This window comes from Amblyomma mixtum, chromosome 10 (assembly GCF_055824585.1).
Source record: "Amblyomma mixtum isolate Tamu chromosome 10, ASM5582458v1, whole genome shotgun sequence".
NCBI classification, from domain to species: Eukaryota; Metazoa; Arthropoda; class Arachnida; order Ixodida; family Ixodidae; genus Amblyomma; species Amblyomma mixtum.
In genome coordinates this window covers 144,890,625-144,905,911 of record NC_143021.1, presented here as the reverse complement: position 1 = coordinate 144,905,911, position 15,287 = coordinate 144,890,625, and the positions used below count along the sequence as shown (strand labels likewise).

Genomic DNA, 15,287 nt, shown 5'->3' with positions numbered 1-15,287 from the left:
GGAAACGGAGCCAGAAAAAATGTGACCTAGTGGCACCTCGTTGCTGCTTTGTCAACTAAAGCTAGCCTCCGAGACTAGTAGTCGACTGTGCAGATCGCTGAGGCACAGCAAAGCACCAGAAACCGAAAACTGATTTACAGTGCCGCCTGGCTGCCACTCCGCGAACTCAACTATACTGGCCTCAGAGACTGGCAACTCATTTTTCTCTACGCAAATCACAAAGGCCACGGTTTAAACCTACGTATTATCCGGATAGGGGCGCGCTGGCTGTTCAAATTATCCGGCAAATTTTGCATGGAAACTGTAGGGACCGCCGGAAACCTTCGAATGACGCGGAATTTCAAATAAACCGAGTTCGAATTAACAAGGTTTTACTGTATTATTTTTTTCTTTGCATAGATCGCTGTGTTGTAACTTAAGCTGAACCCTCTTTGTTAGCTTTAGTATCCATTGTGAGTAAAAGATATGTCGTAGAGAGAATGAAAAAATGTAGGTATTTTCGTCCGATCAAGCTGGAGCCCGACAGTGGGGGGGTGAGCCCAGCTGGGCAAGAGGGCACACCTGGAGTCGGAGTGGCGGAGAAGGTGTTTTCGCAGGAGCCACCGGGTGCGGTTTCGTGGTGGGAAGAGGGCGACGGCCAGGGAGAGCAGCTGCCATCCCTGCACCAGCACCCAGTCGGCCGGCTGCTGGGAGGGCGGAGGGGGAGGGGTAGGCTGCTGGGGCACCGGTGCTGGGGGGCTGCCCTTGTCGGTGGTCTTCTCCGAGGAGGAGTCGCACAGGAACAGAGACTGGGTGGCACACAGCAGCAGCTGCTGCAGGGCCCAGGGGAAGGAGGACGGAAGACGGAAAGCTCTGAGCATCACTCAAGAGAGAACGGATCAGACCAGGTAAGCATACAGCAGGTACAGTACGGTCCAGTGTTAAAGGGAACATGCGATCGCGTGGCCTCTGCACTTGGTGGAACACTGCCGCCGAGAACTTGTGGGAATTGTTGGCACAACGTGCATGTACAGTAAACATGGTGGCTGGTCTTCCCGCGTATGCTCCTGATGCCACCCATTCTTGCCGCATCTGGGCAGCACGGCTTCATGAAATGCGAAAGCGATGCGATTGTATGTTCCTTTTAAAGGGCAACTGCAGCACTTTTTTGAGAATTTTGCGATATTCAAGGGTTCAAATCTATGTAGGCTGTAGGTAAAGCATGCCGAGTGTTTTTGCACTAGCATTTAGAACAGTGACGTAATCGAGGATTGAATTTTACACTTCTCCTCAATGCACAGGAGGAGTGCAGAGAAATTTAGCATGACGTCACGGAAGGTATGATTTCACATTAGCGCTGTCGTCAGCCGCACCCTGCCCTGACTCAATGGACGCTGCCAAACAACTCCCGGCACGGTTTGCCTTCAGTGGCATTGGTTTTTTTCTTTCAAAGAAGGCGTTTGTGCGTTGGCAATGTACCGATACCTTCGATGACGTCATCATGCGTCCCCCACTTGGCGGTGTGCGCTGCGGAGAAGCTTGAAGGGCATCCGGATTTGAATTGACGATTACTTCACTATTTCAAGCGCTAGCCCAAAAAGACTTCGCATGCTTTGCCTGCAAGTTTCACACATTCGACCCTCCCAAGCTCGTTGATTTCTAAAACCTATGCATGTTCCCTTTAACACTGGACCGTACTGTACAACAGGAAGAAGGGGTGGTCACAGAGCTTCTCAAAATAACCCAGAGGGCACAGAGGGACCGCTGTAACTCATTCACAATGGGCAGGCACAGCAATTCTGGGAAGTAGACAATTTGCGTCTGGCTCAGCTACTGTTCAGCACAAAACATATACAACTTTCCTCAAGTCCAAGAAATGCTTTGCTAATTTCCATACAAGAATAGTACCATCATTATCATCATCAGCCTGACTAGGCCCACTGAAGGGCAAAGGCCTCTCCCACGTCTCTCCAATTAACCCTGTCCTTCTTTGCCAGTTGCAGCCACCGTATCCCCGCAAACTTCTTAATCTCATCCGCCCAACCAACTTTCTGCTGTCCCCTGCTACGCTTGCCTTCTCTTGGAATCCACTCCGTTACCCTTGTGGACCAGCGGTTATTATGGCTTCGCATTACATGCCAAGTTTAGTTCATGAGTATGTTGTATGTTAATGACCGCACCGCACTTTCTGGCAGTGTTTTACTGTCACATTAAGGGGGGAGCCTGCTCTTAAGCCTGCATTAAGGGGGGAACCGGGTTCGAAACCCAGGTTTACCAAGGTCACCATCATTCAAAGTCTCGTTTATTTCTCGCCATTTCCGACTTCAGAGGCTTCACCATATGCCGGCATTTTCCAGGTTAGGAGGCCAATAATGGTTTTTCTACTTTCACACTAAAACCAATCAAAACATAGGTCCTGCCTTTGGCACTATTTTCGTACCCCACCTAACACATACTGCTTTCAACAACACTAAAAGCTTATTAATTCAACCCCCGCTAATTCGGAAATTCGCATTATTCGAACTGGCAGCTCGGTGCTGGCCAATGCCCATGTAAGTCAGTGGCATCATAAGCTTGTTAATTCGGATGCTGCAGGTCTCACACCAGTTAATTCAAATTTGATGGGCTCCCAAAGGAAGGCCACGTCTAGGCCACGAAGTGGAAAGTTCGGGTGCAGCTCTTACAAGGATTTTTATTTTTTAATATTTCCTTCAGGACAACAGGCTGCGGCCCATACACGGGTGCGGCCCTTACATGTGTTTACCCGGTAGTCATAGTTTTACTTCACAGTAATTCACTATGTGGCCATAATGGCATTCGTTATGTGAACACTTTACCCTTTCTATTTTTTGGCAGTAAAAATGACAATGCAGCCCGCATTTGGGCCCTGAGCATACAGCACATAAGCCAGGTTCATCAGGTGTTGGCATGACGCTCTTCTGGGAATGAAAAGGGAGTAATCCAGAGTACACAGCGCACAGCTACAGGAGTGATCAGTGGGTGATGAGACTGAATAAGTAGTAGACCTGGACGCCAGCCAGCCGGTGTCCGCACGGGTGGGGGGAGGTCTGCTTGATGAGCTGGCAGAAGAGCTCGTTCTGCAGTGCGGGACAGGACAGACACTGGGCCAGGGCATTCTGGGCCAGGGCCACATGGTAGTCAATGCCCGAGGCTTCCAGGGGGACACCCATGAAGAGCTGCACAGACTGGGAGGGGGGGGGGAGAACAAGGATTTAAGAAATGACGTTGAGTCATCACAGTCTTTGGTGGCAAGGGATGAACCGGTATTGAACCACTGACATTTAACTACTGAAGCCCTCTCAATCTGAATGTTTGCTTGATTCAGTCTGACACACTGGCTGTCTAATAAGTGTGAGTGTGTTTGAACACGTCTGTTGTTGCACTAAAGTGAACAGGCTACTCTGCCATAAATAAACATGCCTTGGTAGCCTGTTTAGTGCAACAATGAACTCGACAGCAATACATTTATTTACAACTGTTCTTTCCACACCTTACTTCTAATCAGACATTTCAACTGTGGTGTGTCAGGAATCTCCCAGAAAGTGGATGGACAAATTAATAACAAACATCAAAGCAAGAAATAATCCATCAATGTGGCCACATTGATAGCAAGGCCATCAGTAGGGCAAAGAAAGTGCTCCAGGCTGACACTGACCAGACACAGTGAAACCTTGTTGTGCCGAACTGGTAAAAAATCATAAATTAGTTCAATATAGCCGAAATTTGTAATATAAAATTTCGTCAGAAGCGCACGCAATAGCCGTGCAGTTTATTGAGTGGAGGGACGGCAATTCAGGTGATCCTTAATACAGAAGCGGAGAGACGTTTTCCCAGGTTTTAGCGGCGTTTCGAAGGCACTCGCGGTTGATCAGGAGACCTTGAAAAACTGAGCACCAGTTAAGTTCTCTTCTCCGCACAACAAGTGCCGGCTGCGGTGGCTTTCCCGCATCACAGCCATGTCGCAGGGAAAGCGGTATGCCAGAGCGAAAGCTATTGCCGTTTTCACCACCTCTGCGATAGCTGACATGAGTGCAGGATTGTTACTGCAAACATACGACCACCAGGGCTGCTGCTTCCAGGGTGCTGTAGACAGATGCCAGAGGCATGAACGCGCGTGGAAAACCCTACGCGCCACTGCTGGTGAGTAAGAGATAAAAGTGCAAACCTCAGCTCGAACGCATGCTGCATCATCACCAGTCACATGTGAAGTGCGGTGAAGCCTGCCGCTTGCCATCCAAATGGGCACTGTCTAGCATTGGGGGGTATGATATATCTGTTTCATGGCCAACCGTGTTCGATATACAAGGTAGAAGTTACATGCGTTTGTCAAACATATTTACCAAGAGTTTGATGTAGCCAATAATTCATAATATCTGTGCCTGTTATAGCGAGGTTTCAGTGCATAACTAAAAGACAGTCCTTGACTTTCAAACAGCAAAAGTGGGCAGAGTCACTAAGTGCCACGTGCACAGATGAAGTGCTCCCATCCCCCACCTTGAACAGCCTCAGGGCCTGTGACTGGAGCTCCTCGGAGGCGAGGCTGGTCAGGGGCTGACTCAGGGGCTCTTTGCTGTGCAGCAGCAGAGGGTGACGCCACACCACGCTCCCTGCACACAACCAGGGGGAAACAGGGTATACTACAGTCGGCGGTGAAAATGGTAAACTGCAGTTTGGAGCAATTCTTGGAGCACAAAGATTTCCAGTTCAGAGCACTTTGTAGCACCTAGCTATTATGTACAGTCATCATCATCATCAGCCTGACTACGCCCACAGCAGGGCAAAGGCTTCTCCCACGTCTCTCCAATTAACCCTGTCCTTCACCAGTTGCGGCCCCCGTATCGAAGCAAACTGCTTAAACTCATCCGCCCACCTAACTTTCTTGAAATCCACTCCGTTACCCTTCAGGACCAGCGGTTATCTTGTCTTCGCATTACATGCCCTGCCCAAGCCCATTTCTTCCTCTTTATTTCAGCTACAGTAAAACCTCGTAAATTCGAACTCGGTTTATTCGAAATCCCGCGTAATTCGAAGCTTTTCGGCGGTCCCAATAGTTCCCATGGACAATTTGCCGGATAATTTGAACAGCCAGCGCGCCCCTATCCGGATAATACGTAGGTTTAAACCGTGGCCTCCGTAATTAACGGTAAGAAAAATGCGTTGCCAGTCTCTGGGGCCAGTATAGTTGAGTTGCCGGAGTGGCAGCCAGGCGGCACTGTAAATCAATTTTCGGTTTCCGGTGGTTTGTTGTGCCTCAGCAATCTGCGCAGTCGACTACTAGTCTCGGAGGGTAGCTTTAGTTGACAAAGCAACAACCAGGTGCCACTAGGTCACAATTTTTCTGGCTCCGTTTCCGTTGTTTGTCTAGCTCGTGGCAAGCGCTGCTCGTAGTGTTTTGATTGTTCGGTGCCGTGATGAAACGTGTTCTGTGTTCAGGCGTGTTTATACTCGGACGTAGTGTGCACGCGGCACGGCGATGACCGCGGACGTGTCCGGCAGCTTCGGTGCACTCTGACCGCAGCCGCCCACCCAGAATGCACTACGCATGCCTCCTGCGCCGCTCCTCCCCTCTACCCCTTTCGCCACTCGCCTCCTCATCCAGGCGGCGTGTCGAACGAAGAACGTTCTGCGCTTGCGTCGGAGCTCCGCTCTAAGCAGTGCCTCCAATCAAAGGGTGGCAGAAGAGTGAGCATACCCCCCTCCCTCCCCCTCCACCCCTCCGCCCCCCCCCTCCCGTGGCCACAAGTAGTAGTCGCGTCCGAGCGCCTGGCGTAGCGTCGCCGATCTGATGTATCCGACCACAACCGGCTCTCGCCCACGCGCCGAGAACGTCGGAGTATATACGCGCCTCTAACTACCGCGCCAAGCAGTTGTGCATCGATGACTACTTCAAGTGACCGTTTTTCAGGCAAAATAAAGGTGCAGTGTCGATGCAGCCATGTTTCGTACGTTTATTTCTCATTTTTCGTCGATTTTTGATAATTTAAAAGCCCGGTTAATTCGATGATTTTTTGCAGTCCAGTGGACTTCAAATTAACGAGGTTCTACTGTATAGGATGTCATTAGCCCGCGTTCGTTCCCTCACCCACTCCGCCCGCTTCCGATCTCTTAATGTTACACCTATCATTTTCCTTTCCATACCTCACCACGTTGTCATTAACTTAAGCTGAACCCTCTTTGATAGTGGATGATATGAATTTCGGTTCGATATAAATTCATAAAATCCCCCGACTGAAGTGCACTGCGCGTAATGTTTGGAAACATGGGCATTCCATACGCTCTATAGCACCACTGCATGGGACAGAAACGTGCCCACACCGACCTGCACTAAGCGCTGCCCTTGCCAGTTCCGTGCAGTGCGCAACACTGCTGATGCCGCAATTGCCAGTCACGCAATATGGACCGTGAGCATTAAGTGGTAACACACCGCCATTAATAAATGCCGTCAGACATGAGCCCATTTTCATGAATGCATTTCTCGTGCTTCAGCATACGGATTTCGTTTGTTTTTTGAGGATACGAATTTCTCGGAATATAATTATATTTATGTGTGGTGACAACGAGCGGCTGAGCAGCAGCCAGCGGAGCGGTGGACATTGGCGAGTCAAATGTCATGACGTCATAGCCACATGTGGCGCGCCTCCTGTTAGAGGTCAAATCTAAGAGCCAGATGACCTTCAGGGTCAGCTTGGGAGGAGTAGAGCTCTTTTCGATCTAACAAGTTAGTGTATTAAGCTACATATGATGATTATGACATCAGTCATGGAGAAACAAACAACCTTGCTGCTAGCTAATTTTGGCACTTAATCCTTTTTTTCCCTACTTTAAAGTTAGAGGCGGCCAATTGTCTGGATAAGCTCAGTTTTTGTAGTCCGGTTTTTGCGGCAGTCTTTGCAGTTCCGTTAGTTCTGAACAAACCAGGCAAAAGGTGGCGCCAAATGTGTCATCAAACATGACAGATCACAAAAGGCTGCTACATAGGGAGACATGTCTATCAATGAACCAAAGGTGTGTGAAAAAAAAAATTTAACCTATCACCCAAGCTTCCTACACAAAAAACAAGGACTGCCCTTCAGTGCTTGAAAAGGGGCCCCAAAAATGCCTCTCTTCCAGTGACAAGAAACCCACGGAGTCCTTAGGCCACCTTATGAATGGTGTCGTGAAAAAAACCTTTCCCAGAAGCACAATGGAATGAAAAAAATCAAAGAGGCAATAGTGTGCTCATACTCTATCTTTGTAGTTTTCTGCTGACCTGTGACTGCAGGAGCATTGCCTCCTTTACCAGGACCATGTATGGCTGCCATTGTCCACGGAAATCTCGTTGCCACAATTATCTTGACAAGTGGCCCACAGAAGAAGCATATATTACTACACTACATTAACTCTGCATCATTATCATCTACAAGAAGTCATTACGAGCTAAATTTGATACCGTACCGTATTTTACACGTACTAATTTGATCAAATTCAGTTTTTTTTTCCCCGTTCAATAGAAGCCTGGAATTCTCTACCTGGGTCCATTCGTTCTTGTCCATTTCAGTTTTATAACTGCCATCGGAGACGCATAATAGCTGAATATTCCTACTGTGTCATTAACAGTTCCTTTTTTGTCTGATACTTTTTTTTGTGTGTGATTTGAACTCCATTTTAGTGCTCACTTTGTACATTTTGTTGTATTTTGCTACTTTTGTTGCGTATTTTGCATTTTGTGTTCTTCCGACTCCTGCCATAGTGCATATAATTGTGCTGCAGTATGTATAAATAAATAAATAAATAGATAGCCCCAAGGGGCTGGTTTACGATGGCACAATGGTGGAAAGCAGTCACTTAAGTCTCTGTTTGACAGTGCTTCACACCATGTGAGACCACACATGCCTTGGTTTGAATGCTCTTAGCAGTACACTCTCTCCACTGAATGCATGAACCTGCCACACTCAAGGGCCCTCTGATGCTCGACAACAACAACTGCCAGGATCAGACAACTAGCTTATCAGACATACATACGCCCAGAGCTCGAAGAGGCCTCATCCATCAGGCACCCTTCGCAAGCATACCTTGCAAATCAATTAGAAGCCGTTCAGAATCGAGCTGCGCGGTTTATCATGCCACACTACTCGCGTCATAGTAGTGTCACTGCACTAAAACGAGCCCTTTCCCTCCCAAGTCTCCAGTCACGTTGCATCGTATCACGCCTATCCCTGCTTCATTCCTTTTTCTGCCACCCTATTAACAGGCATCCTTTGCTACAGCCGCCATCACGAATATCCCCTCGCCTAAACCACAGGGATAGCTCCCATGAAAGACCGCACGTCAGCTATGAATGATTCATTCTTTCCAGATGCAATAGCCCGATGGAATGCCCTGCCTGATAGTATTGCTTCTTGCACAGATCAAGCAATTTTTCGTACTAAACTAGCGAGTCATCTGTGTCTTGCGTGATGTATTCGGTTTTACCAAATAACTTGATCCTGTGCTACTGTCTCTTTTCATGATTTTTTCTTGCTTTGTTTCGTTCCTTTGCTTTTTTTTTGTTTTTGTTGAACTGGTATCAATATGTCGTTACACACTGCTCTTGCCCCCGCCTCATGTAATGCCCCCGGGCCCTTGAGGCTTCAATAAATGAAATGAAATGAAATGGAGGAAGCCTCACCTGGGTCCCCGTCCACCTCCAGCAGCCGGCTGACCAGCTGCTCGTACTGGCTGCCCGATGCACTCTCCCCCGAGGACACCACCGTCAGGTGGTAGAGCCACGCATCCTGCAGGGGTGCAGATTCCGTCAGAACAGTCGACAGATTACTACACAGAATTGCCGCAAACATTCTGCATGGCATGTCTAAGGAGGCCTTAGATAGTGCTGAAAGAACGCTCGCAGCTGATATGTACTGTAGTTACTCGCATATAGGTCGACCACGAATATAGGTCAACCCCTATACGTACATTGGGCTCGCCGAGAAATTTAAAAAAATTATTCGAATATAAGTCGATCTATATCTTTTGAAAAACATGCACATATGAGGTAGGACAAGCGTACACTTCATCTGACTTCAATCTCTGAAAAGCGAGCAAATATACAGAAACGTAAGCATGCGCAGATAGAAACCTGATGTGCAATCAACAGAACCATTCAAGATATGAAATCTCATTTTTGAAAAGATTCACAGATGTATCGCTGACTCAACTTTTTCCTCTTTTTCTTATGTGGTACGCCTCCAAAACCTCCTGTGCTTTACTATCACCGCTCCTGCCCAGAACGCCAAAGTATACTGCTTCCTAAGCTGTCTACCATGATAAGACCACAGAAATGAGCAAAAGAGCAATGCAGATACACACAGCAATTCACTGTGTGCACCCGCATGATGATGAAGATCTGCGTCACGAATATAGGTCCGAGGTTCTTTGGTCATGAATATAGGTGGATAACTAATTATGGCCAACATTTCAGAAAAAAAAAAGGTCGACCTATATGCGAGTAAATACAGTACTTCATTCAAGATTTAATTACGTATGTAGTGATTAGTAGAAACTACTTTTCTAATAACTTTAAGCTTTCTGTAAACAAACCTAAAATACTAAGAAAAGTAGAGCCATTTAAACTTCCCAAGATATACCATATATACGAGGGGGTACCCAAAAGAAATCGGACTAAATTTTTTGGTCGGCAAAGCTTCTGTGGTACCGCTTTTTGCCACTAGGAGCGCATAGAACGAACATTCCAGAGTCAGTAAGCCGAGTGCCGTCGTTGAAGGAGGTCAGACTAGTTTAGGCAGAGTTTTAGCGTGACGGCTGTTTTGTGTGAATGTCGTTTTTGCAATGGCTGATTTTCGTGAACAGCGTGCGCCGGTGAAATTCAGATTTTTGCTCGGAAAAAGTTGAATGGAAACTCTTGAAATATTAAGAAAGACGTACGAGGACGATGCTACGAGGACAACTCAAGTGTTCCTGAATCGAATCTGAATCAAAGCAACAATCATGCCAATGGAAAACTTCAAATTCACCTCGCCTCAAGAAAGCTCGTCAGGTGAAACCAAACCTCAAAACAATGCTGATTTGTTTTTTCGATGTGAGAGGAGTCGTCCACTGAGAATTTGTTCCGCAGGGTCAGACAGTTAGCCAGGCTTTCTACTTGGATGTTTTGAAAAGATTTGGCAACAGTGTGAGGTTGAAGCGGCCAGATTTGTGGCGGTCGGGTGACTGGTTTTTCCATCATGGCAATGCCCCTGCTCACACAGCCCTGTCTCTACGACAATTTTGGACCAAAAATGGCATGACCCCTATTCCTCAACCCTCATACTCTCCCGACCTTGCTCCGTGCTACTTTCTTTGTTGCCTAGAATGAAAAAATAGGTGAATGGAAAGCGTTTCGCTGATGTTGCTGAGGTGAAGTAAAAAACGACGGAGGCACTGTCAAGCATCACAAAAGATGAATTTAAACAATGTTTTGAAAAATGGAATGAAAGATTCGACAAGCGTGTCATTGCAAGTAGGGAATACTTTGAAGGAGATTGAAGGTCTGTGCTTAAAATGTGAACAAATAAGTTCAAACAAAATTAAGTCCGGTTTCTTTTGGGTACCCCCTCGTACACACTACGGAAAAAGGTGCCGAATGTTCTACATCCCCTTCCTTTTTAACCAGCTTCCAACTAAAATACTATCATTACAGAATCTCAAAGAGGTCAAATCACAAGAAAAGTCCTGGCTAACTACGTCTATAACCTTGCAAATGGTACACTGACATAATTGCTCGAAACACTCTGAAGGTCTTGTTGACGTGTGTTATGAAGCACAGTTGTTATTAGTTGTGCCCTCTGAATCTGTGTAATTTACTTACTTTTGCAGTGTGTGCAAGTGTGATTGTTGTTCCTATGAAAATATGTTTTTTCACTCTTTTATATTGCAAACCATGTTATTCTGTCAGTACTGAGTCTGCACTTCGTATGATTGCCGTGGCCCGCCCACAAGCGCCCTGTCTTGCGCTTCCACGGGCACACATACTTCCATGTGTAAATATGACAAAATATGTATGTAGGGTTGGTTGGTTTATGGGGTTTAACGTCCCAAAGCGACAAAGGCTATGAGAGACGCCGTAGTGGAGGGCTCCGGAAATTTCGACCACCCGGGGTTCTTAAGCGTGCACTGACATCGCACAGGACACGGGCCTCGAATTTCTCCTCCAAAGAAATTCAGCCGCCGCGGCCGGGATCGAACCCGCGTCTTTCTAGTCAGCAGCCGAGCACCATAGCCACTGAGCCACCGCGGCGGCAAATATGTATGTATGTATGTATGTAAGTATATATGCATGCATGCATGTATGTATGTAAGTATGTATGCATGCATGTATGTGTGTATGTATGCATGCATGCATGTATGTAAGTATGTATGCGTGTATGTATGTATGTATGTATGTATGTATGTATGTATGTATGTATGCATGCATGCATGCATGCATGTATGTATGTATGTATGTATAGTAATCCCTCGTTATAACGAAATCACTTTACTCGAAATATCGCTTTATTTGAAATTTCTTCCGGTCCCGACCCAAACGCATGCATTTTAAGCCGCATTACTCGAAGCGCACGAAGAGCTTGACCCGCTTAGAGCGAAGTGGCGAGCGGAGGCATCGCCGCCGCCGAGCGTAGGCATTGCCGCCGTGGCGGCGACCCTTTGCGCATGCAGTGCCAAATTAATACCGCCGACGAATTAGACTCATGCAGGCATAGAACAGGCCACAAAAGTACCAAACCCACGATCAATGACCTGCCTAGTAATGGGCACCAAGGGAGTGCCGAGTGGCCCCTGCTCAGCGGGACCAAATTCCATGATGCACCGCGCCCGAACCGTTAATATCGGTCGGAAGCGCATTCCTGGTGTTCCCCGCGACAGAATCCACACTAAAATAGAGTTTTCCTCGCGCTTTGCGATGCCAGAAAACCGCAGTGTCTTGGATGCGGAAAAGTGGCCGGTCATGCTCGATTCGCGCCATTCGACTAGACAAATGGTCTAAATGCATGGAAAGAAAAGTGAGCGCGATTCACCGCGGCGCGAAGTTGCGAACGGCGCCGCAGCGTCCGATCGCAGCTCGCCGCCTGCATCCAACAGGCAGGCTGCTAGATGTCAACGGCGGGCCGCTCGCGGCAAACGCAACGACGGGAAGTGGGAGCCAATGCGAGCGCGGAGAGCGGCAGCGTCATAATGACGTAGGGCGCGCTCCTTCGAGAGATGACCCAAGGAACAGTAGGTTGTGGACGTCAATAATTTTTGTAATGCAGAATTTTTGGTTTGGTTGGTTTAATTTGGCTTATGGGGGTTTAACATCCCAAAGCGACTCAGGCTACGAGGGACGCCATAGTGGAGGGCTCCGGAAATTTTGACCACCTGGGGTTCTTCAACGTGCACTGACATCGCACAGTACACGGGCCTCCAGAATTTCGCCTCCATCGAAATTTGACCCCTGCGGCTGGGTTCGAATCCGCGTCTTTCGGGTCAGCATTTTTCAGTTATTACAACTGCAGTATTTAAGACAAATTATTTTGGTATGTAAAGTCATATTCTTTCTAAATAGATGTCTAGACTAAGTAGACTGGGCATACTTAGATCCATCCACAAACATCTGGTAAATGTCGAGCTGGATGTCTGCACTACGTACTATACCTCGGACTGGACGCTTATTTTCGTGTTATAGGTACGTAGATTTTTGGTAAACAGTACTAAAAGGGATGTCTGGTAGAGGTGTCTAATGTCCAGCGTAAATATCTCGCTGACATCCATGTAATCTTCTATGGTTTACAGTGGCGGCAGTGTGTGGCGACTCACCATCTCCTGTCGGGTGGGGAAGAGCAGGTAGGTGGGGCTCTGGTTTCGGGGCAGCAGAGCCACCGTGAACTGCTGCTGTTGCTGACCGGTGGTCGAGCGCTCGCTCTTGTCCGCCCCCGTTGTCTCATCCTCGTCGCTGTCGGACAGGTGGAGCACCTCTTCCACCCGGGCGTCCCGCAGAGGAATCTGGCCCAGGGGGTTCTGCACAAAGGGGTCAGGAGGTACACATAGATGAGCATTGTCTGGTGCAAGTTGAACCCCAGGTGGCCTATATTACCCGGAGCCTTCCACTACAGCATCCCTCATAGCCTGAGTTGCTTTGGGACGTTAAACATCGTGAAACCAAACCTAACCAGTAATAAAGTAACAGCTCATACGTTCACATACCCCCAGCCTCCACATTGTACTGGTGCTTAATGAGGAGACAGTGATCAATAGGCATCTTGGTGTTCACAGCAGGGACTACTGCCATGTACCGTCCTTTCAGTTCAGTTCAGTTTTATTCCTTAAAGGCCCCTTTTTCAGGGGGTGTTACATAAGGGGTGGGAATACACTTGAAAATGTGAAAGACAGCAATGATTAACACTGAAGATGACCTGTTACACGCGCTCGAAAAACAGATGGCGAAGCGATGACGACGATGTCATAGGGAAGGCCGTTCCAGTCTGAAGCTGTTCGAGAAAAGAGCGATGCAGAAAAAGTAGTAGTGTGTGCGAAAACTCATCGATTATCACGAGAAGCGACAACCACCTTACCAGAGAAATAACTGAAGCGTTTCAGATTACTCCTGCCAGAGACTTGTGTCAATGTGGACAGGCATCTGATGCCTGACCACACTGAAGTCTTCAAGCTTTCTGTCGCTTCCTGTAATTTCATTTGTTTTCTTCATTGGCTTCCTTGCTCAAAATGGCCACTTGCTTTCGCTGAAATGTTTTTTTCGCCCTTCCTTTCACTACTCCTTCTTCCCTTCTCTATTCGTTCTTTTCCTCTTCTTCCAGACCCTTCCTCATCAGCTCCACTGCCACTTCCGTACACGTCACCAGTGGTTTTGCAACCGCACCCCCCCCCCCCCCAAACCGTTTCATTCCAGCTAACTTCATTCCCACCCCCGCTCCTCCCTTTTCTCACCGTCCACTTCTCTTTGCTTCTAATTGCACTGGTTGTCAACTTTGCCCTACTCAATGACTGCCTAGCTTGCTCTGCTCCCTCCTTAGCTGTTTTTTGTCTCAATACCCTTGGCTACCGATGAGTCCTTAAGGTCACCCTTCAGGCTATGTGTCGTGGCCAGCGTTGCGTGGAGTGGTTACCCTGTGCGCAGGATTTGCCCCAAGTTTTATTTGTTTTCGGATGTTTTTGTGTTCCTCCAGACACATTCTTACCCGCTTTTCTCAGCTCAACTACTCCAATACAGCACAAATTGCCTTTCTGTTCCAACAGCAATGCTCAAACTCACTCAGTGCAGCGATGTGGCGGATGGCTATCGTTTCTCTTCAAGTATTCAATAGCAGTGTCATGGGTGCAGTTAGCTGCTTTATTTATTTTTTTTTACTCAACTCCCATCGAAATCAACTTTGCTCTTGCCAATGCAAAGCCATCAGAAGATCATAACGAAATCGAAACTGAGCAACGCTGTCCTCCTGCTCATTGTAGAAAGAGAAAAATTCACGGGGCACTTTGAAAATCTAAAGTGCAAGAGGCGAAAGCCTTTCCACGCAACTAGGGCTGCTACTGTGACTTGGATTGGCTAGTCACGACTAATTAGTCGCAAACCATGACTAATTAGTTTATGACTAGCTAGTCATGATTGGTCAATGACTAACTAGCCATGATTTGTTATTGGCTAACTAGTCATCATGAGTTGATGAATGTTAATTACTAGTTAGTCGTGACTAACTAGTCATGATTGGTTAATAACTAGCCCTGATTTGTTATTGGCTAACTAGTCATCATGAGTCGATGAATGTTAATTACTAGTTAGTCGTGACTAACTAGTCATGATTGGTCAATGACTAACTAGCCATGATTTGTTATTGGCTAACTAGTCATCATGAGTCGATGAATGTTAATTACTCACGACTAACTAGTCATGATTGGTTAATGACTAACTAGCCCTGATTTGTTATTGGCTAACTACTCATGAGTTGATGAATAGTTAATGACTAGTCAGTCGTGATTGACTAGTCGTGATTGGTTAATGATAAACTAGCCATGATTTATTATTGGCTAACTAGTCATGACTATTCATGAGTCGATGAATAGTTAATGATTAGTCAGTCATGAATAACTAGTCATGGCTAGTTAGTCATTACCCATCATGACTAGTTGTGACCAACTAGCCATGATTTATTATTGGCTAACCACTCATGAGTTGAATGCTTAATGACTAGTCAGTCATGCCAAACTAGTCATGATTGGTTAATGACAAACTAGCCATGATTTATTATTGGCTAACTACTCATGAGTTGATGAATGTTAAT

General features: G+C 47.0%; 1 protein-coding gene across 3 annotated transcripts in view; it reads right to left on the bottom strand.

Annotated features, from left to right (window-relative positions):
• The window catches only part of LOC149327193 (uncharacterized protein CG43867), a 96,334-nt gene that overhangs the window by 38,236 nt on the left and 42,811 nt on the right, over positions 1-15,287 (bottom strand). For all 3 annotated transcript variants that reach the window (XM_089562807.1, XM_089562808.1, XM_089562809.1), the window contains 5 exons: positions 12,811-13,011; positions 8,648-8,753; positions 4,495-4,607; positions 3,006-3,185; positions 562-812 (listed from right to left, as the gene is read on the bottom strand). In XM_089562807.1, the coding sequence (XP_089418933.1) occupies positions 562-812; positions 3,006-3,185; positions 4,495-4,607; positions 8,648-8,753; positions 12,811-13,011 (851 nt within the window). The remainder of the gene's footprint in view (positions 1-561; positions 813-3,005; positions 3,186-4,494; positions 4,608-8,647; positions 8,754-12,810; positions 13,012-15,287) is intronic.